The 27,831-nt window shown below is 32.5% G+C and overlaps 3 protein-coding genes across 3 annotated transcripts; 2 read left to right on the forward strand and 1 right to left on the reverse strand.

The window, feature by feature from the left end:
- Positions 1–1,470: 1,470 nt before the first annotated feature.
- Positions 1,471–5,919, reverse strand: LOC139092460 (glutamate receptor ionotropic, NMDA 2B-like). The gene is made up of 8 exons (XM_070642863.1): positions 5,667–5,919; positions 4,630–5,357; positions 4,393–4,565; positions 4,310–4,327; positions 4,018–4,255; positions 2,405–3,740; positions 2,061–2,349; positions 1,471–2,005 (listed from the first exon to the last, which is right to left on the reverse strand). Exons 1-8 carry the CDS (start codon positions 5,812–5,814, stop codon positions 1,864–1,866), a joined length of 3,072 nt encoding a protein of 1,023 aa, XP_070498964.1. The 5' UTR covers positions 5,815–5,919; the 3' UTR covers positions 1,471–1,863.
- A 1,264-nt stretch (positions 5,920–7,183) lies between these two features.
- On the forward strand, positions 7,184–8,762 carry LOC139092462 (pachytene checkpoint protein 2 homolog). Its single transcript, XM_070642865.1, has 2 exons — positions 7,184–7,488; positions 7,542–8,762. The coding sequence occupies exons 1-2, from the start codon at positions 7,184–7,186 to the stop codon at positions 8,491–8,493; spliced, it is 1,257 nt and encodes a 418-aa protein (XP_070498966.1). The 3' UTR covers positions 8,494–8,762.
- Positions 8,763–10,209: 1,447 nt separating this feature from the next.
- LOC139092461 (uncharacterized) lies at positions 10,210–12,172 on the forward strand. The gene is made up of 3 exons (XM_070642864.1): positions 10,210–10,254; positions 10,672–11,287; positions 11,344–12,172. The coding sequence occupies exons 2-3, from the start codon at positions 10,678–10,680 to the stop codon at positions 11,844–11,846; spliced, it is 1,113 nt and encodes a 370-aa protein (XP_070498965.1). The 5' UTR covers positions 10,210–10,254; positions 10,672–10,677; the 3' UTR covers positions 11,847–12,172.
- The last annotated feature ends 15,659 nt before the right edge of the window (positions 12,173–27,831 follow it).

A 27,831-nucleotide genomic window follows, 5' to 3' on the forward strand; every position in this document is an offset into this window, starting at 1 on the left:
AATAAACCTAGAGAATGATTAAAAATTGTATTTGTCGTTATTTTGGTGTAGAATCAATCTTATGATTACTACTTAATTACATTCTTCCTTGGCTGTAGCGCACGAACCGATTACCTTGCGTAGGAGTGTCTGAAGACTGCTCTATACTTCGAAACCTTCTACCAGTTCGGGATATTAAGTGAAGATTATAAGATGCAAATCTTTGTTCTTTAAATTGGCTCATGCCCGATTGGACAAAAATACGTTAATACTAGTTGATGGCAGAGTTAATGCCCAGTTGATGACTAGTTTTAACGTATTTATTCCAACTCTCATATGAAAGCATCCAGAAATGAAAAACAATTTGTTATTTTAAATATTATCCAATAAACAATTTTATGCCCTTTTAATAAAGTTTGAATAACATACACTCAATAATAATAATATTTTTCATTATAATGGTACAGAACATGAATTGTTAACATTATACTTTTCAATATTTCGTTTCATTTCTTTTGTCATATTTAGTTTGTGTGGCAATTCTCATCCTTCCTTGATAGTAAACCTTTAAAGTTAGGTGGGTACATTTATTTATCTATGGTCGCTATTGTTTTGCTATTTTAATAGTTTTATTGTATGTAGAAATAAATATTCATTGCCACTTAATTCTCATCTTTAAAGCTTAGTTCTTTTAATTTTTAAAAAATTTTCACGTCAATTAAATACTGTGAAGATCATTTTTAGACACTAGAGATTCTCATTATGATTAAACATAAATTCATAGGTTATTAAAGAATAAGGATAAACACTTAGGGTTACATAAATAAGAATATTATCAACAGTAGTTAATTCAGCATATATATCAACAACGTAACAAAACATCTTAGAATCATTCAATAATTGATTTATTTAGGGTTCGGCCGTAAACCGCAGAGTCTGCAGTGTGTGCTAATCAAATACGCTGATTTAGTTAGCGTATACAGTTTTAGGCTGTATTTTACAGATCGTCCCAAACAGAGCTTGCAACACAGGCACCTGTCACAGGCAAAAGCCGTACAATTTCTTGATCATTTGTATGGCTTTGTAAGAAAATTGTATGAATTTCGCTTGTAGCAGGTGCCTGTTTTGCAGTTCTGGTCCCAAGCTGCAAGTCTGCGTTTTTTGTCTGCAAACCTGCAGTTCTGACCAAATCCTAAGTTTATTACTATCAAAGTTAAGGGTATGGACTTAGGGGTAACGTTTAATCTAGGATCGAAAGGAGCTGTCCTGTCTAAACTGTCAAAAAATGTTATTTTCATTTCTCATAGTTCCTGTCTTGCAAAAATTAGTTCAAATGGCGTTATAAAAAATTGTCTGTAAAGTACCAAAAAAGTGCTCATTTATGTCTTCATCCCGAGCGACACACGATTCCCATGTGACAGCTATTGTTATGTTTTAGGGTTCGTCCAAGGTTGGGGGGCTGTATTTCCTGTATTTTAGCTGCATTGGCTTTGGTTTTCGGCTGTGTTTTAAAGTTTGTCCAAGGCTGAAGCCTGCATTGTATGTAATTTGGATGCGGTTGTATCTTACAGTTTATCCACGGCTGCAGGCCTGCATTTTCCAGATTTCAGATGACCAGGTCTGCAGTTTCCGTTTCTACCTTATAATTCAATTATTGCTGCAGACCTACAATTCTGGACGAAACCCAATAATCTTCAAATTATGCATCAAATATATTGATTTTTTGCTTCTATGGATGTGGTTATTAAATTATTCCTTTATACACCACACTGAGTTAATTTTGATTCACTTTTTTTTTAAATTACACCAAATTTTAAGAATACTTTTTAAATCTATTTGAGCATCCGCACAATCAGCACGAATTGTATATCATTTTGAGCATATTTAAAGGACCGTTTCCATTTCAGCAATTTCCGTCTTGTATGTCCATCGATATAAATCTTGAGCACTTCCACCTAAACTTAAATTACCGAGAATGTGTGGCTTATCATGTCGATCGCTTATTAAGTTTGACATTGAAGTTATTCTGTAAAGAATATTTAAGATTACTGAGCATAAACAGCATATAGCACAAGAATTACTTGATTTGAGGTGGCTTTAGTCCATTTGCATCCATAGTCTTCTCAAGTTGCTTAACACGTAATCTAGACATGTCCAATTCATGCTTTACCTTCCATAAATGTGTATCACATAATGGATCTTTGCATCTGTGATTTCTGATGAGTTCTGTGGCTTCAAATACAGCTCCTCTGAATGTTAGTGATTTACCCATCGATAATGATATTAATGCACAACATCCACCACGATCGGATTTGGCCAAACGTGCTCTGAAGTATTTAAAGTACAAATATTCCAAAAGAAGTAGCAGTGCTGTATAAAGGATAGATATTAGATACATATTTTGAATAAATTAAGAAGACCTTACCAGCTAGCAAAATTCCAGCCATAAGCAACAAGAAAGCAGACAAGAACTGCTCCAGAGCCAAAGGATCTGATGACTTATGTTCCTGTTTATTAAGCCGGCATGTTCCAGTCATCCAATATCGTCTCAATCTTTCTAAATCACCATTTGCTCTAAATTCCAATAAGCGCTTATTGAACATATTGACATATTTTGAATTCCTTGAAAATGCCAGTCCATATCCAGTCATTGCATACCATTGACCAACTGTCAATAATCGACAATCTTCATCCTGTTGTACTAAATAATCTAAAACTGTCCCATCATAAATAAAAGCATCAAGCGATCCACTAAGGATAGACGAAACGCCTTCCGAGACTGATGTCTTGTTGAACTTCCGCATATACCAATGCATTTCCTTAAAATACTTAGCAATTGTTGAATCTGTGTGACTGTATGGAATTGTGCCAAATTTAATTGGCGGTTTAATCGAAAATGGTCTTGACAGTCGAGTATCATCCAAGCCTGAGAACTCATGAAATTCTTCACGAGTAATCATAAAGGCTGCCAAATTGGCAGTGTAAATAGCAAGAAAGACGACAGCAAACATAGCCCACACATTTGTCATAAATCTAGCTGTGAAACCCCTTGGTGAATCAACATGTACGGCAGCTTGAAACAGTACAGCCCAAACAAGCCAATATGTACGAAAGAGTGAGAATCTGTAAGGCAATACGCCATTCTTTCCTTGTGCTGCTTGAGGAACTGCCATTTTCATATCAAAACCACTTGGCGATAAAAATTCAAATAAGAAGATCATAAATGTAGCTGCTTGAATAGCGACAATTCCAACAAGCATCCATGATGCTGTATCGAATGGTTCTAAGAAAGCTGTTGGTGATATAATTCCAGTTCTTTTTGCCACTACAATGGCAATGCCAGTTTCCATAAATGGCTCACTAAAGTCAACGACTGCTTCTCGTTCAGCATTAATCATTAAGGATGTGAGCACCATGTCTGTTTTTCTGTTTACTAATTCTGCTATTAATCCATTCCATTTTCCGTTATCTAATACACCCCAACGTCCATCCTCAACTCTGACCAGCTCATATGTAAAGCCTAACTCTTCTGCAAATTTCTCCAATAAATCAATACAGAATCCACTGCAACATTGGAAGTAAGATCCATTCTTATGTGCTTGATCAATATCCACAACATCAGCATCAGGCGCTACACGACAAATCACTCCTCTATCCATCAAGCATTTACCGGAGACTGGATCGGGTGGTGATAAATTGATGTATGGCGCTTCCTCTAAGAATGTAATTTTCAGATGGAACTTCTCTGGTACACCTTGTGGCTGTAATTTAAGTGAATTATTGATTAATGGGATTATGGCAAATTTAGAACCTTACAAATGCAAAGTCCAAAACTATACAAATTCTGAATGATGTAAACAACATTTGTAAGGTTCTACACAGTTGTAGAACAAGCACCTGTGATAGGCAAAAACAGTACAATTTCTTGATAATTTGTATGGTTTTTCTTATAAAACCATACAAATTATCATGCATTTGTATGGTTTTTGTCTAACACAGGCACCTGTTTTACATGTCTGGTTCTACAATATCACTTACAGGCGCATGAGAATTTCCAGGCCAATAAATATCCCTAATATCAAGCTGCTGTTGTGCATTTGTTTGCCATGACTTCCAAACACCTATTTCCTCCCAAACAATTCCTTTTGACGTTACACTAGGTCTTAAATTCATTATTTTTAATTCTGTTGATCGCAAGTCACCGTCAGTGTTGAACTCTACATTTGGCTTGTTGATGTCTCCCTCAATAGACACGTTACGAAGGTATCGGAAGAACCTGCAATGTTATAACTGTAAATAGCTGTCAAGAACAAAGTATGGCTATACTTACACTTCTCCCATGTCCCATCTACACAGAAATAAACAGCAATAAATTAATCAAGCAATTAATCCTGCCAAAATGAAGTAATTTACCTTCCACGACCCTCATCTTCGCATGATAATCCGTGCGTGTTCAACTTCCTTCCTTTGTTATGGATATCATTCAAATAAGATTCGACTCCAGATGCATAAACTTTAATTCCAGTTGCAATCTCATTAACGAGACTTCCTGATGATGTATCAAAATGTACGCCCAACATTCCAACCTTTTTATAGCATATAAAGGATATAAATTACTGGATATAAATTACATCAAGTAAATGATCTTACCGGAAAACTCGAATGTGGTTGTGTATTTTCAATAACTGATTGCGTCACAACCCACACATAATTTTCACCAGTTAAATGATGTGTTTCGGCTGCCTTTAATATATCAATTGCCTCACTTTTTGTACAATAAAGCAGCATGACACGTGCTTCACTGTTTATCAAATCCGTTAAATCACTTGGACGCGTAACAATAATTGAATTTAGAATTGTGAATTTAAATCGATCTTGCATTTCAGCAACATGCTCTCTAATTGCTTGCACAAAATCATCATGACCGGCAATTTGAGATGTGACAATTGAAAATTGATGCCATTTGTATCGTTCAAGAATGCTCAGCATGGCTTTAGTTTGATGCTCAATTGTCGGTGCTAATTGAAGTTGAAGTGTTGATTGTGAGGCTCTACGTTCAAGACCTGAATTGTCAGCATTCCAACTAATCACTGGTATACCTAAATAGCCTGCCAATTGTAGAAAATATTGTGCACTTGCTGTTGATCGACCATACTGCTCGTAATTCATCAAATATAAAATTGCTGATACATTTGCATGTAAAAATTGTTTACATAAAATTGTCAAAATAGCTGTTGGACTTGGATTTAATGTTAATGACTCAAAATGGATGTTGGATGGCGTAAATTCATAGTCTTTAAGGAATGATAATTTCTGGCCACGTGACTTGGATAGACCGGTGACAGCCAAGTTTATTGCACGGAGATATTCACGTTTACCTGTGGAATTGGAACAAATTACATAATTAGAGTCTGGATACAGCTAAGCAACAATGTCTATAAATGCATAGCTGTGATGACAAACAGAAAAAGTTTGTTTTGGATATAAGACAATAGAATTGGTTTGAAGGGGAAATGAAAGGAAAAGTGAGGGGAAATATCAACTGATAACAAATAAAAAAGGAACACAAAGGGATAGTGGTGTGAGGCATTCTCACATCCATGGATAATTGTTACATAATTAAATTTGTAAGTGAAAAAAATCGGAATTCCTTAACATTTTATTGGATTTTTGGAACTTGTACTTACCAAAATTAGTGTGTGGAGCAATTAGACCAATATTTAGTTGATTCGATGACTGACTGGTGCTTCCAGAAGAACTTGCTCGATTGGAATTCCCACGAAATGCAACAGCACTAACGAAGAAGCTTAGGAATATTATGTAATATCGCTTCATGGCTAGTTCCTTTACTCAATAAAGGACTTAATTATTAATTCTGTTAGTTATTTAGCTATGAAAATTAATAATTTTAACTTTTATCCGACATTGAATGGGCGTGAATTTTCATTCCTTTAATTTCACAAATGAATTCAACAATTTTCAACTATAATCCAACAAATTCAAGTCACTTTGATGCTTATTAACTAATTTATTTAGAAATTATTACAATTTTCTTTAAAAAATTAATAAATTTTATAAAATGAAAAAATTTTCACAATGGCTTAGTCCACAAGATGAAAAATTTTCTTACATCTGAAAATTTTCCCCTATTTTTCAACATACTTTTGGTCCATTATCACAACATCCCCACCCTTAATGCCACATGGATTTAATGTAAACATTAATGATACGCATGTACGAAAAGTGTCTAGAAAAACATTTTCTTCTTATTTGTACCGGAAAATTTGTAAAGCAACACGTGCTATTTCAGATGATTTACTATCAAAATGTTGTTGTAAAATCAGGTGGTTTTTATTGCTGTTTCAGAATTTGTGTTGGCTGTTATTGATCAAATATTGTTGTTGGCATTGATCCTGTTATGTATCATGTAGAATAATGTAGAAGAATATCTAACAGAGCATCTGATTGCCAGTTCTCCTAGAAAATATCGGAATTGATTAAAATAGTTAAAATTTAACAATCGTTTGCTTTTTCTATCATTTTCAATGATTTTTCATTTATTCCTGTGGCTTCTTGCAATTCTTTGCACACACTTCATTGCACATATCCTGACTATTAAAATGCTGTTGTAGATTAATAGAACTCCCAGAAATCTCTAAAATTGTCCTAAATACACAAATACCAGAATTCAAATTAACAGCCTTGTTAACTTTGATAAACATAAATTTTAAAATTGAAAAAATCGTTATAAATTTACTTTTAGTCGGTGGAACTGATTGATTGCTTGATATTAAGTATGCAGGTTTTGTAAAAATTGAATCGTTGTATTGTATTTAATACTTTTGTTTAAAAACTACAAGGCCAGATAATATCTAATGAAAAATATAACGAATTTTCAAATTTCAAATATTTTTCGTCTAATTCATTGTCAATCATCTGTAATTTTTTCTCAAAACTTCATTTAATTTAATACCGTTTTAATCTTATGTAATCAGTATTTCCACAATCTAAATGAAGAGTTCACAACAGTCTTACTTTTCTCCATATATTCAACACACGCGCATGAAACATAAATCCACAAACATTTACATCGCATTAAACATTGCATAACGTACTTTTAAAATTTAAATCCATATATTTTTACCGGCAAATTTTTGTTGTTTTGTTTTTCAATAAAATATAATTTTAAAGTGTTAATTAAATAATGATTACGTCAATTGAAGTTGGATTACTTAAGGATGATTTTTGTCGAAAACAGGAACTTGAAGACATCATATTTAAGTCATTAGAATCAAAGTTGTTAAACAAAAATTCAATTATTTACATTCCGTCCAAAAAATTTACATTCCTGAATGAATTTGAAGGATCAATAAATTGTATCTCAATTGATGATATTGCTGACAAAGTATACAGAGAGCATGTTGAATTCTATTACTACGAATTTTCGGAGCACATTGATCCGGAATTGGAAGTCATGGAAGCTCACGATGAGCAGATAACAAGTTCAATGTAAGTTTTTGCTGAAATTTTGTACTGGATCTTAATTTTTCCTGTATTTTTAGGCACTGGATCTTACCAAACAGAACAGACTTAAATGGCTTATGGGAATCTCTAGTCTATGACAACAATCTGAAAGAAAATTTATTAAATTTTGCAAAAACAATTTTATTATTCTCGGAAATGGCTGTGGATCAAAACATTATATCCTGTAATCGTCTAATTCTACTCCACGGCAAGCCTGGAACTGGTAAAACATCTCTAGCTAAAGCATTGGCACAGAAATTATCAATCCGAATGAATAACAAGTATCAATTCAGTCATTTATTTGAAATTAATTCACATTCATTATTTTCGAGGTATTTTTCGGAAAGTGGCAAGCTAGTCATGAAGTTATTCCAACAGATCCAAGATGTCATTGAAATGGAATCGAATCTCGTTATTGTACTTATCGATGAAGTCGAATCAATTGCATTTGCACGTGAAAACATATCAAATAATGAGCCAAGTGATTCAGTCAGAGTCGTCAATTCCGTACTTACACAATTGGACAAGATTAAGAGATATCCAAATGTCCTAATCATAGCAACAAGTAATTTAACCAAGAGCATTGATTTAGCATTTTTGGATCGTGCTGATATTGTCATGATGATTGAGCAGCCTTCATTTGATGCAATTTTGAAGATCATTTCTTCAGCTATAAATGAATTAGCTGACAAAGGAATGATCGTTCCTGACAGCATAGATGATGGACGTGATGACTTCAACATTGATACCATCAATAATTACGAGACATTCCTGGAATTGCAGCATTTTTCACCATTTTCAACAGCTAATATAATGTGCCATGTCTGTAAAGAAGCTGCAGGTATTAGTGGACGTAGCTTAAGAAAATTGCCATTCCTGGCTCATGCCTTGTTTTTAAAGAAGAGTACAGCAACGTTACGTGAGTTTCTTATTGCTATGAGATCAGCTGTTGATTACACAAAACGGAATAAGGATGTGATCCAAGAATGATTTGAGGATTTAATGTCAAATAATTGTTTTGGTTTAAAAACTTTCACCATTCAATCACGATTACATTATCAGGATTGTCCAATTAGTGATTAATCCTCTTCTGTGGCGGTGGCGATCTAAATAATTAAGTCAAACCCTGTAAGATTAAAAATCTGAAACAAAAAGTTTAAAAATGTCATTTTTGTATAAATTAAAACAGATGTTCATAATTTTATTAAAACTTTTATTAAAATTTCCATTTTTTAAAGCACAATTCAATAAAATATTTTTGGTCAAGTGTTTGACCTTGACGACTTCCTGTTTTCACTAAGCATACCGCTGGCGACCGAAGCTGTGTCAGGATATGTACTTTAAATAACAGATTAAATGCCTATTCAAACTCCTCGACTGTAGGGTGACAACCCTGCAGACAGGCTAAGTATATTAAATTTAGAACCTGCTTTTTTCGAAGTTAAGCAGTTAGGCTTCTTTATTGTAGCAGCATACCGCGCTTGGGTCAAATCCACAAGGAAAAAGGCGCCCTGTTGCTTCAAAAGCAACTTGGCGTAGAACAGTTATGCGCGAATGTCAATTAGATGTCAAAACAGAGAATTTGTACATGCTTTGTGATGTAGCCAGCAATAGAATCAAATGGAAAGCCTTTTGCAATAACCTAGGCTCCAAGTCGGAGCATGGTTCCAGTAAGTGAGTGTAGCAGCTTTGAAAACAGAGTTCTCAAAAAGACACAAGCTCTAACTACACATTTCTTTGAGGCATTGTCGTTCGATAAGAGAAAGAATGAAAAGAATACTAATAATGTCGATTAAGGCACCTTTAACAGCAATAAAAGAAGTTGCCTTGATGGCTCTGAGATTGTGTTGCTCTTGAAATGTTTATGGGCATTCGTCTAATGCTGTCACTTGATTTAATAAAAAGAAGATCCCGAATATGTAAGTGAGATGTAAGAACGGGTCATAAATGATGTAGTTAGTAATAGGAAGATACGAGAGCTGTAAATTCACCGTTGAGGGCTTTTACTGGAACGGACCTGAATATATTGTAACCTACTGATTAACTGGAACGAGAGCTTGCATTAATACTGAACCTGAGACCCAAAAAGTTTGCAATTGGCTGCTGCACATCAATTACAGAAAAACAGATTACCCTGAATTTACGTTATAAGCCAGTGGCTTATCGGAAGAAAAAAGTTTTCAAAATCTCAAAAAAAAGCTTAATAACGAGTAGTGGCTTAGTAAAGAAATGTAAACAAATGAAGAAAATTCAAAATTTTCATGGAAATTTTAAAAATTATTAAGTGTTTTCTAGTCCTAACTGATTGTTAATGTCTAAATATATCATTTGAAAAAAATTTAATTATTTTATGTAGTTTAATTAATGGCATTTTGGTAGTGGCTTATTAAAGAATCCAAAAATTGTTTTCAGTCAAATTTCTTTACTAAGCCAGTGGCTTAGTAACGGGTAGTGGCTTATAACGTAAATTCAGGGTATGAGGTGTATACTTGAGCTTACATATACATAATATAGATTTAAGATTTATTGTTAAGGATAAAATCGTAGTGCTTAAACGTTCTTTAAAGAACACTGTTACTCGATTTAAGAGAGGAAAGATGAATAAATAATAATAATAATAACTTAATCGAAAAACTCATAAAATTATGGAAATGTTGCCAAACTTTCCAGTGGAAGTTGCTAGTTTAAAGAGAGAAAAAATTATAAGCGACGATATACTTAAACCAAGTAAATAAATTAGAAAATATCAAGGTAAGTAAAGATTTTTAAAACCTTAAACATTCTAAATCTCTTGTTAAATGTATTCTTATTGCATTAATGACTGTTTAATGCGGTGTTTTATAGTCAAAATATAAATAAATCCAATAAGAATTTTTTAAAAAAAGAAGAATTTTTGTAAAAAAAATTCTCTAGTTTAAAGAGAGAAAAAAAATTCTCTTATTTTACAATTTTGATGAACTCTAAAATAGAGATCCTACTAGAAATTTTGAAGAAAATCCTGATCAGACATATCAGAAAATAGAAATTCCTTTAATACATCATTACATTTCATAAATTAAAATACAATAATAATTAAAATAAAAAAAAAGTTTTTCACACCCCTGATTTAGCTTATTCTTGGGAACACTTCATTAATGACATATTCAATTTTTTTTTTGTTATTACTAGCTAAAAATGGATGAAGTTCTACTTCAGCAACAAGAACCACTTGTTTTTAAATTACAAATTCTAATGAGGGAGTATCCATTTGCAGGATATACACACGAAAATGCCATGGTCATTGAAAACTACTTGACAAATCGTAAGGATAATGTCCAAGATAACTTACGAATCCCCATCGTTATTCAAGCACGAGAAGAAACTGGTCGTATCATGGTAGAATTAGGAGATTCGTACTCATTGGATTGGGCTGCGAATGAACTGATCTCTCCCGAGTCTGGTCAGTTGAATGAAATTATTGAGTTCAATGTGTTTATAGTTCCTCCCAGATATACACTTTCCTTAAATGTGCCAATTGAGCTTAATCCTTCCTTTTCGACGGAAATAATGATGGAAATTATGCAGAAGGACAATAAACATCTTAATGCACTCGATCATTGCTCTTTAAACCGTGAAGCACAAACAAATAATGAGCATAAATACCATATTATTGTGGACATAAGAACCCTTTATCAGCTATTGAAAAATGACTTTAATGTTTCATTAGGTTCTTATGCAGCACGATTAAAATTTATTGGAATTGGATATGACGGCATAAAATATGGTCAATCTGAAGGTTTTCAAGGTGAGTTTAAGTAATATGAAATTGACATAAAAATGTACATTTCTTGTCTATTTCAGCTGTTTTTTCAAGCTTGGGTTATCCATTTGTAATGCTTGGCAAAGAGGATGCTCAAATGCTTGCATCTTACTTGTACGACAAGAAGAAAAAAGACCGATTGCCAGTTGCATATTCCATTGTTCATGAGCTTGGGCGCCTTAATGTGGAATGTCCTAATCAATACTCATTGAATTGGGTTAAAGGACAGAATCAACAAATGGATATAAAAATTGATTCATTCCGTAAGCAGTTTAAATTGTCTGCTCAAATACCAAGAACTACAGATATTTTCAATGATGTCTTGATAAAAGCTAAGATTGGAGAAGAAAATGTAGAATGGAATACTTTTGCATGGAATATTATGCTCAAGAAAGAATCATCTGAGTTTTATGATGTGGACATTATCGTCGATGAAGAGGGTATCTTCAATATTTCAAAGAAAGGCTTCATGATTGCATTTGGATGTGAAGAAATCACATTGGATCTCGTTAATGAAGGTGAAGATAACAACGATTATGAATAACTTTCCGTACTTTCATCATTCTTCTATGATTTTACTCGATTTTATAAATAATATAATATTAAATCCGCACATATTTATATTTTGATACAATGGCAAAGCGACGAAAAAAAAAGTATACACAAAAAGGGGTACGAACACTTAATAGCATCGTACATTGGACAGTAAATTTGTAAAAAATTAATGTGAATGTCTTCCATTGTGCCATATTCTGCCTCAAAAAAAATTTTCTACATAATAATATAATCACCCAAATTAAAAATTTGGTGTAACAGTTTTCCATGTTTATGCATGGCTCAGGATCAATGAAAAAATATTAACCAAATAAACTATCCCTTATAAAATTATTAAAAGATTTTTTTAGAGCTTGAAGTCGACGTTTAGACTCGAAGTTAACTCCCGAATGGAATGGCATGTTCCACAAATGTTAAGTTTATTACTAAACATTAAGTCTGACTTCCACTCGGGAACTTTCCAAGTAAAACTCAAATCTACTTTGAGCTCTAATTTTTCTTTCACTTGTTCTTAAACTTAGATATTTTGAGGATTTCAGATATTTTTAAATTTCATCAAATGCACTTCAAAACTTGACAATTAGTTCTGAATCATAGCTTACCAAAAATTGATATCCTTTGATATTTATTTTAGGTTTCTTTAAATTTTAAAACTTTCACTTTTTTTATATTCTTCACTAAACTTGATATTTTGTGATGCTTGATCAACGTGCTTCATTGACAGTTATTTTTTGATTCTTATCACTATATTATTCCACTTTTAATACGTTTTATATATTTTGTTATATTGAAATGAGAAAGATTAATCCAATCTATCTGCAATGATTTCAAATTATTGTTCAATCAATCCATGAGCCTATAATTCCATAAAAGTTGAAACTATTCGAAACTTTGTGATCACTTTTTGATATATTGCCACTAGAGCTTCATAACTTATATAGAGATTCATTCATTTGTGAAATCAAAAATTTCATATTACAAAATTAAGTTTTTGGCTCATTTTCGAACTTTAAATGAATTTATAGATCTTAAAGTCTTGAGTAAATGTTTCTCGTTAATGCAAAAATCATTTTTAAATATTTCAACTTAATAATTTGATATTTAATATTTTCGCTTTTTCAATTATATTTTAAAAACCTCATCAAATATGCTCATAGAAACTTTAAAGTATTGAGGTTATTGTAATAAAATATTGTACATGTTAAAAATTGAACGTCTGTACTGCCTTATCAATTCAATGATTAAGTGCTTTAAGAAGAACTTTTGCTATTTGATAATGAAACAAAAATTTTCATTTTTGATGAATATTAACCAGAAATGCTTAATCATATGACCAATTCTTCTTCTTTTTAGAATTCATATAATTGGTTTACTTTTTCACTTCACTTTGCAGATAGAATGGATTTTAAAGATCGTTTCCGAATTTGTCTAAAATAAAAAAGTTATATATTAATCAAACATTGGTTATCCGACTAGATTCCATTATTTTTTTTTTTTTTCATCTTATTCTACCATTTTCTATTACACAGCTTTTACTTTTTCAAAAAATATATATATGTATATATATTCTTACTCTTACTTATGTTATACTCTAGAAAATTTAGTGTGACTTAGTTCTTATCAATTTTAACAATTAAACTTATGCCTCAAAACTTACAAATTCAGAAAAAAAATTTTCACTCTGTAAAATGAGATAACGCTTCATTTCTATATTTAGATGTGTATGTATTAGTAAAAAAAATGTCCAATTGGAATATGATTCATCATATTCAATAATCAAGCTAGATTTTTCGTAAATATAAAATATCATTTTAGTACAGAAATAAAACGTTTTAAAAAAAATCCTATTTTAAAATCACTTTTTTATTTCGCGAAAATCCCATTTTTACCCATTTCAATTCTCAATAATTTATCTGCTCGAAAATTATATCTTACCCACACTAACATATATTTCACAAGAAACCAGAACCAGAGGTTCTCGACCATTTGAACCGTTAACGCACATATTAGCAATTGAATGCTTTTGCTTAAAAAAATCTTTTCAAAAAATGTATGATTTTGTGTGTTAGTCGCGACGAAAATTATGAAATCGCTAACGTGGCTTTACATATCAACTGTGATTCATGACATCCCTCAGATGACGCACAAAACTCACTCAATCGCTCTCCCGATTTCACCAATCAAAAATCTAAACCCAGGACAGCGTGACTTTGACTTGGTATAGAGTCATCATCATGTCGATTAACCAACTTATGCTATTCGAGATCGAAAGCAGTCAAACAGAAAAGATCGAAATTGATTGTAATTTCAAGATTGAAAAAGATCTTAATTTTAGTTTCAAAGAAGACAATGAATATCTTTACAAAATCCTACAAATTAAAGCGTTAAAATTTTTTTCGAAAAAAGATACCAAAGGAAAATGTGCTATAAATCCAAACTGCTGTAATATTCATGAACAGTACAAAAGCATGATATATAAAAATTTGAAGTTTTTAACAATAAATTTCCTCAATATAGATTTGTTCAGATGGGATCACATATGCATTACAGCAGGCAAATTGAATGATTATAACAAAAAGATCGTCCATGACAAGTGCACTAGATGTGCCTGTCATGGCTTGATTCCAATACACTTGCTGAAAAGGATGAATTTGAACATCATTTGAAAGAAATGCAACGAGTTTGTAGTCCAATCATGGCAAAAATGCATGGAGGTGCTGGAGGATCAAAAGCAGCTGGAGGTTGTGGACCACAAAGTGGACAGGGTGCATACGCTGGTCTAACAGTTGAGGATCAGCGGTTAAAAATATGAATCTTCAAAAATACTCAATTTGTTGATCATATTGGATGGTTATACAATTACAATAGTTGGATTGAAGCACAATTGTGACGTCGTTTGGTTCCTTTTAATATCTCCAGAATGTGCGACAAGTTGGCGCTCAACTTGAAAATATTTCGACCATTAAACTACGATACTCATATAAACATACAATATGCACTCGTGCATACATTTATCTCATGTGTCTCATCAACAGTAATTCTTTTACTGCTGCGGATTTTCCGTGACTTGAGTCAAAAATGTTTATTTTTTTTTGTTCCTTTTTCTTTCCATTTTCTGACAATTTATTTAAATTTTTCTTCATTTTCCATCCACAAAATGCACATATAGGAGAGAAATAAAAAAAAAATTGATTATCAGTATGAGTGAGTAACATGTAACTTCAACTCACGTAAACTGTTTATCTAAACAAAGCTCATGATACATCGACATTGCACAATTTCATGCATTGCATTAAATAAATTGAATTTGAGACTGAGATTTTTTTTTCTCGTGTTGCTTTCACTCTTTATTCTCCTTTTAAATGGTGGAATTGGATGAAAAATTGCTTTAAAAATTATGGAATGAATATTAAATGCGGAATTGATGAAAATTTTAAGTTATTATGGACTAGTCATGGAAGTATGATGCAAATTTGGTGCAAATTTGGGAAAATCCCTATCCAGGAGGTATCTTTTCTGTGAAATAGCAACAGTAGTCTAAGAGCATTAGGATTTCGTATAGCACGGAGATCATACGGCGTAAAAATGGCCAAAAATCCAGCACCATACCACCGTGACTCAGGTTACAGTCCAGATTCGATGGAAACTGGCATCATGTCAGAACAAAGGCAGTATGGGATTGGATTAATGACCATTTCTACGTCGTGTGCCTTCGTCGAGTAAGGAACTTAAATAAACATGAATTTATCGTACTTTATTGAATAATTGCAACGACAGCAGATATGAATAAGGGTTTTAAGATTCAGACACGGTTTACAATTGACTGTTGGACACACAACTGATTTGTGAAGATAAGTCGCTGTGCATACATTTAAAATTTATTGTTGCTGATAAAATCTTTGCGCTTGAGAGTTCTTGAAATATTATCTCTCAATAAAGTTGAGCATCCTCAATTTTGTGAGTATTCTGAGCTCTGAGATCAAAAGACTAAGATTCACTCCCAGATCATGCATAATTGGAAGCTCGTGTTAATTACTTAATTACTTACTTCCTTGGCTGGGGTGCACTGGGGCCCATTGCCGCGTTTAAATATTCGAATAACGTTTCGTGACTTAAGGTTGTTTAACGAGGGTGGGCTCGGCAGGCCTCACGCTCAAATTTAACCTGTTCCGTTAGTATAGCATCGCTTGAGCGAATCGACATAGCCAGGAATGCACCACAGCGAGGTAGAAGTAGGTACTTGGATATGATTGGCTAAAGGGCGTTGAATACCTGTACTGCGCGTCATGAGCTCGTGTTAATTGCAGTACTATATTCATGATTTATTAGGTTTAGTTTGTAGGATACTGTAGTCGTTAACACTAAAAATGTCTACTGTGCACTATGGGCCCAAAATGGCAAAGGTTGTCAAAAATTCAGGTTATGTATGGATGTTGTAGTGCCTGAGAAGTAGTGTACGGGAAAAAAAGAAATTTTGTCCAAAACTGCTGTGTGCCTGACTTATGGCCAAAAAACGATTTTTGGTACCTGCCATTATAAAAATTGTTGGCGTGCTTCAATGCATGGACCAATTTTTTTCAAACTTTTTTATTTATTAGATATACATAGAACCTACAAAATAGCAACACATTTGCATAATTTAGGTTCCACTGTATATCCAAAAAAGTTAAAAATATGTCAAAAAATGCGATTTTTTTTACATTTCATGCTCTCATGTAGCTATAATGCACTATGGGATAAAAAATATATATGCATTTGATAGAACCTATTTATACCTAAAAATCATACATAAAGTGTAATTTAATTGGATGCACTACAAAAGCATAAAATAACTTTAAAGCCAAAAATTTTCGGTTTTTTGTGATTTTTTGACCTTTAACCCCATTTTTCCCTATAAAGTAAATTCGTGCTGTTTCAGGTGAATAGTGATTATTATAGGACTAGTATTGTACTATTATTATGTGAAAAAAAATTTCAATATGGGACCCCCCTAGCTCATTTTTGGGGGGTCCAAAGGTATACCCCCCCTCAAAAATGGGGGTCTCTCAAAACTCAATGTTACTTTTCTTAACCGGATGTTTAACAAATAATTTAAAAACACTTTTAAACTACATTTAAACAAATTTTAAGTAGTTTCAAGCTGTTCTAAACAATCGAAACTACTCATGTTAGCCAGTTCATAGATTTGTAAGTTTTTGAGTTTTTGACATATTTTCACGAGGTTTTTTGGACTCAAATGGCAATACATATATAAATTGTTTATTTTTTCATAAAGTACTAACAATATCCTATCCAACAATATATAATAAGTCATACATAAGGTCAATTCAGTCAAAAATTTTGAAAAATTTTCAAAATTTTATGTTTTTAAAAAATTCATCCTTCACATTTATGCTTATAAATGCTGTTAATCTTAAGTATATGAATTGAATTTGGTATTTTTGTAGACATTAGAGTAGTATTAAGGCAATAAAAAGGAAATCAAAGTTTAAAAATAGCTTATTGTAAAAAAGGACAAAGTCCAATTTACCATACTTTGACTGCCTTTATTCAGTGCAGGGAGCATCCAAATTTTATTTTTTGAAATATTTCCTATAGATCTATACTAGAACTAACAGAAAATATACACAAAAGAAATTTTTCGTTGCTAACTGTAAAAATCGAGTTAGCAAATTTATTCTGAAAACAGCTATTTTTAAGGATTTTCAATAGACAAATTTATTCTAGCTAGTAACGGAAAATGATTTTTGTGTATATTTTCTGTTAGTTCTAGTATAGATCTATAGGAAATATTTCAAAAAATAAAATTTGGATGCTCCCTGCACTGAATAAAGGCAGTCAAAGTATGGTAAATTGGACTTTGTCCTTTTTTACAATAAGCTATTTTTAAACTTTGATTTCCTTTTTATTGCCTTAATACTACTCTAATGTCTACAAAAATACCAAATTCAATTCATATACTTAAGATTAACAGCATTTATAAGCATAAATGTGAAGGATGAATTTTTTAAAAACATAAAATTTTGAAAATTTTTCAAAATTTTTGACTGAATTGACCTTATGTATGACTTATTATATATTGTTGGATAGGATATTGTTAGTACTTTATGAAAAAATAAACAATTTATATATGTATTGCCATTTGAGTCCAAAAAACCTCGTGAAAATATGTCTAAAACTCAAAAACTTACAAATCTATGAACTGGGTAACAGGAGTAGTTACGACTGTTTAAAACAGTTTGAAACTACTTAAAATTTGTTTAAATGTAGTTTAAAAGTGTTTTTAAATTATTTGTTAAACATCCGGATAAGAAAAGTAACATTGAGTTTTGAGAGACCCCCATTTTTGAGGGGGTGCATACCTTTGGACCCCCCAAAATTGAGCTAGGGGGGTCCCATATTGAAATTTTTTTTCACATAATAATAGTACAATACAAGTCCTATAATAATCACTGTTTACCTGAAACAGCACGAATTTACTTTATAGGGAAAAATGGGGTTAAAGGTCAAAAAATCACAAAAAACCGAAAAATTTTGGCTTTAAAGTTATTTTATGCTTTTGTAGTGCATCCAATTAAATTACACTTTATGTATGATTTTTAGGTATAAATAGGTTCTATCAAATGCATATACATTTTTTATCCCATAGTGCAATATAGCTGCATGAGAGCATGAAATGTTAAAAAAATCGCATTTTTTGACATATTTTTAACTTTTTTGGATATACAGTGGAACCTAAATTATGCAAATGTGTTGCTATTTTGTAGGTTCTATGTATATCTAATAAATAAAAAAAGTTTGAAAAAAATTGGTCCATGCATTGAAGCACGCCAACAATTTTTATAATGGCAGGTACCAAAAATCGTTTTTTGGCCATAAGTCAGGCACACAGCAGTTTTGGACAAAATTTCTTTTTTTCCCGTACACTACTTCTCAGGCACTACAACATCCATACATAACCTGAATTTTTGACAACCTTTGCCATTTTGGGCCCATAGTGCTGTGGACTGGGATAATGCCTCATTTACTTTCCAATATCTCTTCTTTATGTCACGCTGCATCAAATATCAAACCCCAAACCAAACCACGATAAGAGAAATTTTTCAATCCAACTGCACATAAATTTCCATTCAAATTTGTTCTGCATTTGCAAGTACTCAAAAAAGGAGTATAATATAAATATAATAAATATGAAAAAAAAAACCCGGATATTAAAAGAATTATGTCGCTTTAGCGCAACAACAAAAGCCAAAAAAAAAAAAAAATTCTTTTATGTTTTTATTATTAACATGAATTGCATTTGATATATAAATTTCAATTTCCGTCTCGACATTCTTTCCTGCTTTATATTGATTTTTATTATATTTTTTTGTATACTTCTCAATAGATTACGACAATAAATTCCACTGTTATTGCTGCCTACTCAATTCAATTTCATATCCTCTATCGCTGCATATGTGCTGTATATAATTCACATCTAGCATTAAGAAATATAAAGATTTAACGGTGGAGAAAAAATTATATAGCGGTGGATAGAAGCAGTGGGAAGTGAGAACAAAAATATCAAAATAAATATAGAATAACACTCGACTGTGGCTTTCGATATATAATAGTGATTTGTACGCCTGCAAATAGCAAATATTTGTTTTGAGGATTCAAAAGCGTACACCATATGCATGCTTATAAATATAGACTTTATTCCTTAGTATATTTTGATCAGAGTGTTGTTGTTGCATTGATTTGTGGAGATTGTGTCGATGGATGCATTACGATTGATGAAGACTGAGGATCTTACTTACTTCACTGGCCGTACACAAATAGATTGTTGTCCAAGGCTTCTTCCTGACGTCTGCTGAAACAGGTTCTATCGGTGGCAACCTCTTGCCAATTTTCAATACTCAAGTGACTCAGGATCATGCATCTTATATGTATCTTATTAATCAAATCCCCAACAGCACAACGTTTTTGTCACGGAGCCGCTACATCGCCGTCTAAACAGCATCATCGAGTTGATCAATTTCACATCCTTATTCAAATTTTATGTGACATCGCTAAAACCGTTCAAATTCCACTTGGATCTAACTGATGCAGCACATCATTCTACAGGATCCTATACCCAAGCCTGATATTCTCGATGAAAATTCCAAGAAAATTGGAGCATTTCTTCCAAAAAGCCCCTCCATCCTCCCTAACTACACTCCTGCACCTCAATCAATATCAAATCTGTTCAATTTGTTTGATTGCAAACCCTAAAGTATGTATATAATCCATATAAAAAAGGATAACATGACGTTTTTTTCCAAGAAGGCAATCCACATGGTTTTTATGAGTTGTATAGCATATAATTCAATTTAATCTGAAATAGATTTCTGGGTTAATCAAAAATACGATCATTTTATATCTGAAATTAATCTTTATACAATTTAATCTACATTCATTGTACAATAGGTTGTTTGTGGGCAGTACATGGAAGGATTGAGTTTTTTTTTTTTTGCTGCATTAGCTGTTTAGGTTTGGGTTTTAGATTTAAGGTGATTTTGGAGGAGATTGTCAAAGATTTGGCATAGTGGTGGGCAGCTTATGTGTCATGGCACACAAGAATCTCATGCCGTACTCGGTTTCAGTCGTGCCTTACCACCATGATGTGCCGAGTGACAGAAAGAGCTGGTGGGCAACGTGTGTGTCGCGACACACTAGATCTGCATGTCATGTTCGATGTCGGTCGTGGCTTATCACTCAGGTGTGTTGTGGGACGATCTAGCACAGTGGAGGACAATCTGTGAGCCACGACACATTAAAACCGCATGTCGCGAGTGGTGAAAGTCGATACTTACCATAAAGCTGTGTCGTGACACATGTAAGGCTACCAACCACTGATCTAGCACCTCCATCAGTAGAATCATACAATATTACACAAAATTCTGAATAATATCATCCTAAAGACACACGAAAAACAGAAGCAGAATGACTGAAAAAAAAAATACTAAACAAACAATGATTTTAGTGGTGGCAAAGTCATATTTGGTGGATTCGCAAGAAAAAGCGAAATTAAATGAATCGTGTATGTGCATATATGTGAGACTGTCTATTTATTTTTGTGGCGATTGCAAGTGACATTTTCGGTTAACATTGAAACATTTTAATTTTTATCATGCTGTGAATTTCTGGAATATTAGTTTTAGAATTAAATTAACTTTTTTTTTGTTGTGTACACGCGATGTTCACTCATCCACTACTAATTGAATTTTTTTGGATATGAAATGTTTTTTGGGAATTTATTTTTGTGGAATATTTATTTTGAGATAAATTTTAAAAATAGAGAGTTGACCTAGCGGTTTTGGAATGTGAAGGAAGAGTGAATTTAATGAAAAAGCTTTTAAAAGTTTATGGATGTCAAGCGGGGGTTTAATTGAAATTTTTAAAATACATTGAATTCTTGCATACTTTCTTCTTACTTCGCTGGTTTTGAAAATCAATTGTTATCGATGACCTTCTTCAGATGTCCCCTAATATCGCTAGTTTTTGCTTGTCAATTGCTAGAAAAATCACTAAGTTGGTGGTAAGATTCGAACCCAGGAGTACAAATTCAACTTCGACTTTCATGATCCGAAAAATCCTAACACCAAGAAAATACATTCTGAATGACTAATCATCAAAATATTTAAAACTCAACATTTTCCTCCCAAAATTCTAACATAAATCCGCCTAGATTATCCACCAACATCAAAAAATCCATCCGTTAACAAACATTTATGTAACTTCATAAAGTCTAAATTACCGAGAAATATATTAAAAATTATGCACACATAACCAAAAAAAAAAACTGAAGTACGGGATCATAATCGTTTACTGCATAATATTAAAATTCGTATGTGTAAACATTTTATGTCTTATCTGCATGTTAAAATAAATAGAACAACCTCATTTTCTACAGGAACGAATAAAAAAAGAACTGGAAAAATGTTTACAAACATTTATGAATTTGGAAATTAGTTGCAAGCTCCAAAATGAGAGCAAACAAATAAACATGACTAAAATATCCGTTTCATTCTCCTACGAGTTAGGACAGGGGTGGGTAAGCTGTGTGACGGGGCACAATCCCAAGTGGACTAAAATACGTTACAACTAGTTAATAGTTGTTGTGGATATACCAAAATAGCGCTATTTGGACATTGTTGGTTTTCTCAAGGACATAGGCATTTTGTAGAGAATTTAGGATGCTACAACAAGTCATCGATTGCAGTACCGTGGCTACGAGATATCCCTGCATTATATTCTGTTCTAGTTGATAGCAAATTAATGTCCAGTTGATGACTAGATGACTAGTTCTAACGTATTTTTGTCCACTTGTGAACAGCAATTTCTTGGAAATGCCAAGAACCGCCTGCCGTGTGCGGTTTCAGTCGCCCCTCATCACCAAGTGAGCCATAACAAACAAAAGCTCCTCCACCACTGCCTTAAACTGAGACAAAAAAAAAAATGTTGCTATTAAAATCATGAAGAAGTCATTCCAATTTTTCATTCTGTCTAAAAGGATGGGGTAGCACAAAAAAAAAATTTTGTTTTCTTCTTCGACTTTTTTGCAGTGCATGTGAAATGTTCTACACACAAAAAATTATATCCATAAAAAAAAATGTTATGAGAGCTTTCTATTTGCTGTATATACACTTTTTTTGGTTGTTGTTGTTGTCAGTGGATATTGTTGTTGGATCTATTGTATAGCTTTTTTGTGGCTGTTAGAAACTCATTAAAGATGAGAAGTTTTAAATGGATTTTTGATGCTGATTTTTAAAACGCTTGAATTTTATGGATTTTATTGGGTCTTACATTCAGAATAGGCTTTTTCAAGGGATTAGGGCGTCTTACTTAATGTATTCTGGACAAAATCATTTTCAGATTCTGTTGTACATTTTACATGTTTCCATGTCTCGATGTTAACAGCATACTAAAGATTAAGATGAAATTTGGAGCTCTGGTCTCGGAAGGAGAGCCTAAATTTACTGGAAATTTAAATGAGTGTGTCAAGCACGGTTATCACTGGACAAAGAATCTGATGCTAGGTCGATGTGACACTGACCTGGGACTAGGATTAGGTGAAATTAAGCCTCAATCTAGATCAGACTTTTTCAATCACGTGTCCTGAATTCTAGGATTTATTCCAGGATTACATACAATTTAATCCTGGGAATTAAAATCCATAATATATACTCACATTGCTCTGATCCAGTCTTTTCGCCTATACTTGACCTAAGACAAGAGGTTCGGTGAGAGAGTAAGCAGACAATTTGATGATGAAAGACTGTTGATAAAGGCAGTATGATATAGAAAATTGACAAGTAACCAACAACAGAGCCAATTTCTGCATCATCTGAGGAAGCACAATAATTGTTCTGAAAGTCCAGCTAAGCAAAATAAGCAAGTGAACCAAATTTTCAATACAAATACCATCCAGACTTGATCCAGACAGTCATACTGCTCAAATCACTTCAACATTTACTCAAAAATCCCATCACAGCACACACAAAAAAAGAGAATTTGAAAGAAAATGAATAGAAGTTTGAAAGCATGCACATAAAATTTAATATTAAGAAGAAAATTATTATTTGTATACTTCATGATATAATTTCTTCTTCATCTAGCAAACAGAAGCACATGAACAACAACAACAGCAACAAAAAAAAATTAAACTTTTCAGTTTTCCTCATAATTTTCCCTTTTTTTTGTGTGTGTTTCTGCATGTTTTTGAAGATAACAGATAAAAAAGTATTTTAGTGAAAATCGATAGACATAATGCTGTCTGGAAGTATAAACAACGAATTTTTCGTTTTTTTTATCGTCAATGCTTTTTGAGCTTTCTTTCATGACTGCTTTCTTTTTTATCTCAATCGTTTTCTGATTAAATGAAAAGATTTTCTTTTGACGAGCTGCTTTTGAGAGAAATAAGTGGATTGTATAAGGTGTTTTGGATCAGTTGGATTGATTCTTTGGGTGGATATTTTTGGATTGGTTGTTTTGGAACTTTTTGTTGGGTAATTTTGATGTTGTGTGGAATTTTGTTGATTTTGTTTTACTTTTTAAGGAAAAAATTGGAATCACAAATTGGATTGAGGTGATTTGAGATCAAAGCCTCCTCTCCCTCCTCTCCATCCTCTCTCCTTCCTCTCAATCTTCGCTCCCTCCTCTCCATCCTCTATCCCTCCACTCTGATTCCTTTCCATCCTCTCTCTTTCCTCTCCTTACTCTCCATCCTCTCTCTTTCCTCTCCATCCTCTCTCCTTCCTCTCCGTCCTCCCTCCATCCTCTCTCTATCCTCTCTCCTTACTCTCCATCCTCTCTCCTTCCTCTCCATCCTCTCTCCTTCCTCTCCGTCCTCCCTCCATCCTCTCTCCATCCTCTCTTTATCGTCTTTCCATCCTCTCTCCATCCTCTCTCTCCATCCTCTCTCTCCATCCTCTCTCCATCCTCTCTCCTTCCTCTCACTCCTCTCCCTCCTCTCCATCTTCTCTCCCTCCTCTCCATCCTCTCTCCCTCCTCTCCATCCTCTCTACTTCCTCTCCATCCTCTCTATATTCTCTCCCTCCTCCACTAAAAGCGCACAATTTCCTACTCAACATTCCATTCCCCAATTTACATTCAAATGTTCTGTACATTCTTATCCAAAAAGTATGTAATCGTCACAGCTTAAAAAAGAAAGCCTGATACCATAATGTAAGAGATTGAAATTTGATAAGAGTGGAATTTAATAGTCGACTGTAACAATAAAACTGACTGTGGTACTCATTCAATATAACATCTTACTTTTATGCGATGATATTCGTTATTGCTACTTATATTCAGCAGCTATAAGCTACTCTTTTATTGACAATGTAATTGGAAATTAATTTTTATAATCTTATAAGGTGCAGCAAGTACTCAATGAATGAAAAATTTTATGATACGAAATAAAGCTATAAGGCTTTTCCCAAAATTGCGGAAAATTAAATTTCCTTCATTTCCTTCTTATTCTGTGTCTTTTTTTTTCTTGTGAAACATTTCAAATCTTTCAGAATTCGATTTAAAGTTTTATGGAGACACATAAAACTTTCCTTTACGGAAGGAAGACTTCAATCTAACTTTTTTAAAACCACAGTTTATTGCTTAAATGCTTACACTTGTAATGCAGTGTTGGAAAATGTCCAATTTGCTCAATTCTGACTAAATGTTGCTCAATTTTAATCAAATTGTTCAAATTTGCTCAATTCTGGCCTAATCTTGCTGAATGTTGCTCAATTTCAATCAATAATGTCCCAATTTGCTCAATTCTAGCCAAAACTTGCTGAATGTTGCTCAATTTCAATCAAAAATGTTCAAATTTGCTCAATTTTAATCAAAACTTGCTGAATGTTGCTCAATTTCAATCAAAAACTTTCAAATTTGCTCAATTCTAGTCAAACTTTGCTGAATATTGCTCAATTTCAATCAAAAACTTTCAAATTTGCTTAATTCTAGTCAAACTTTGCTAAATGTTGCTCAATTTCAATCAAAAATGTCCAAATTTGCTCAATTTTAGCCAAAACTTGCTGAATGTTGCTCAATTTCAATCAAAAATGTTCAAATTTGCTCAATTTTAATCAAAACTTGCTGAATGTTGCTCAATTTCAATCAAAAACTTTCAAATTTGCTCAATTCTAGTCAAACTTTGCTGAATGTTGCTCAATTTCAATCAAAAATGTCCAAATTTGCTCAATTTTAGTCAAAACTTGCTGAATGTTGCTCAATTTCAATCAAAAATTGTTCAAATTTGCTCAATTCTAGCCTAACCTTGCTGAATGTTGCTCAATTTCAATCAAAAATGTTTAATTTTGCAAAATTCTACTCAAAATTTGCTCAGTTCTATTGAAAATTGACTGAAGTTGCTCAATGTTGCTCAGTTTCAGTTTGAATTTGCACAGTTTTATTTGTAAATTTAGAACAGAAATTGCTCAATTCTGATCAAAATAAACTCAATTATACTCAAAAATCATTCAATTTGCTTCAAATCCCTTCAAACTCCATTTCCAACCCCGATTCCTTATGACAAAATTTTCATCTCAATGATGACTTTTGAATTTCCTTCCTCCTTACACAGTATAAATATTTTTCCCATATCTTAAAGCCTCAAAAAACTTTCTAATCCTCTTCCTCCATCTCCGCTCATGTCTCTATAGTCAGTGTGCATTGCATCTTCATAGAGAAAATTCCAAGCAAGCAAGCAACACAAAGAAAAAAAGGCAAGAAAATTATGAGAAAAAGCAAAGTTTTCCAATAATTAAAGTGATAAAAGAGGCAATAAATCTTATGCGGAGAAGAAAACCTTTTTAATGCTGATTTATTGAAACGAGTAAGAACAAAGATGTCTTTCTAACATGCCATCGTCTTTCATCGACCGAAGGCTTGTGTAAAGTGCTTGCATAACAACTTAATAATACACATTGATAAGAACGGAAAGAATAGTAGAGATTTATATCAGAGTTGCAAAACAGGTGCCTGTGACAGGTAAAAACCGTACAAATTCCTGATAATTTGTATTGTTTTGCAGAAAAACAGTACAAATTCTCGATAATTTGTATGGTTTTGGAGGAAAACCGTACAAATTTTTGATAATTTATATGGGTTTTTCTGCAAAACCATAAAAATTATCAAGAATTTGTACGGTTTTTTCTTGTTACAAAACCATACAAATTATCAAGAATTTGTACGGTTTTTGTCTGTCACAGGCGCCTGTTTTTGCAACTCTGATTTATACTATAGTATTTATGAGTGTCTAGCACATAGAAAAAACTTTCATGGATGTCTATGGCATTCAAGTTGATTTTGAATACAAAAAACTTTCTTTTATTGTTGTTCAAGGTCAAGATCATGTTTCAGTCTTGAGGCAGAGAGGAGAAAAAACAGCACATTCTTAAACTTTTTTTTTTCAATTCAATCTTAAGGGTTTTTTGAGATTGGAATTTCCCAAAGGGCTGTAAACATTGAGTTTTTTTGCTTCTTTTCATGCCTGCATGTGGGATGAATAAAGAGATTTTTTTAGAGAGTAAAACGGGATGTTAATTGAAGTATATCATGAATATTATTTGATATGTTGCGTAGATATTGAGATGTAGATTGGGAATTTTTACAAGAATTTTAAACAAAATTATCAGGAGAATTGGATAATTCTTAGCACTTTTGTCGTAAGTCAGTTTGAGGTATTCAACAAATCATAGTTAATATATGTTACATAATTTCTATTACAAACTATATATTTTTGGAAAGGCCTTATTTTGGGGTATGAATCCGCCATTTTTGGAACTTTTGAATCGGTTAAATCGGTTTTTATCGGTTCAAAGTAAGGTGGGAAACAATTGCTTATAAATTTTGAATGGATTTATGAAAATTAAAAATTTTTTGACTGCCCTTTTAAAAGCCAATAAAAATCAACAGAGCTTTTTGAGGTTTTCAATTTTTTTCAACGATTGTTACATCATTTTTGACGACCCCAAACTTCAAGATTCAAGTGCTTATAAGTCAAGAACTATAACAGATAATGAAATAATTCTTTACGGCAATTGATTTTTTTTATGTAGTTTAATTAAATAAGAACAAATTTGGGGTTAGTTCATAAATAATGTCACAAAAAACATAATTTGTGATTTTTCAAAATTTCTTCACTTTTTTCACTTATTATTTGCAACTTTATGCAAAATCTTTTAATTTATTATTAAAGTAAATAAAATTACCTTTAAAATGATGTATAACATGTTTGGGGTTTGTACAAAAATTAGGTCAATATATTATTTTTATTTTTTTGACAAAAATTATGGATGGCTCTTAAAGTTGGAATAATGGAATCAAATAGCTCTTTTGACGACCTTTTCAGCAATATATAGTTTTTATAGGTTTACTTTCATTATTTCTGAGAAAAATTAAGATTACCGATTCATGGTTGTTGTTGTTGTAAAAAAATTTTAAAATAT

Source organism: Chironomus tepperi, unplaced genomic scaffold (assembly GCF_022539635.2).
Source record: "Chironomus tepperi strain 1889 unplaced genomic scaffold, CSIRO-AGI_Ctep_v1 contig_299, whole genome shotgun sequence".
In the NCBI taxonomy this organism is placed as follows: Eukaryota; Metazoa; Arthropoda; class Insecta; order Diptera; family Chironomidae; genus Chironomus; species Chironomus tepperi.

Bases quoted from the DNA above. Each gene is read 5' to 3' on its own strand.
- LOC139092461 (XM_070642864.1), top strand. From the start codon at position 10,678: ATGGATGAAGTTCTACTTCAGCAACAAGAACCACTTGTTTTTAAATTA. The intron at 11,288-11,343 runs GTGAGTTTAAGT...TGTCTATTTCAG, and splicing joins TCAATCTGAAGGTTTTCAAG to CTGTTTTTTCAAGCTTGGGT.
- LOC139092460 (XM_070642863.1), bottom strand. From the start codon at position 5,814: ATGAAGCGATATTACATAATATTCCTAAGCTTCTTCGTTAGTGCTGTT. The intron at 5,358-5,666 runs GTAAGTACAAGT...CCAATTCCACAG, and splicing joins TGCTCCACACACTAATTTTG to GTAAACGTGAATATCTCCGT. The intron at 2,350-2,404 runs GTAAGGTCTTCT...TCCTTTATACAG, and splicing joins GGCTGGAATTTTGCTAGCTG to CACTGCTACTTCTTTTGGAA.
- LOC139092462 (XM_070642865.1), top strand. From the start codon at position 7,184: ATGATTACGTCAATTGAAGTTGGATTACTTAAGGATGATTTTTGTCGA. The intron at 7,489-7,541 runs GTAAGTTTTTGC...CTGTATTTTTAG, and splicing joins GAGCAGATAACAAGTTCAAT to GCACTGGATCTTACCAAACA.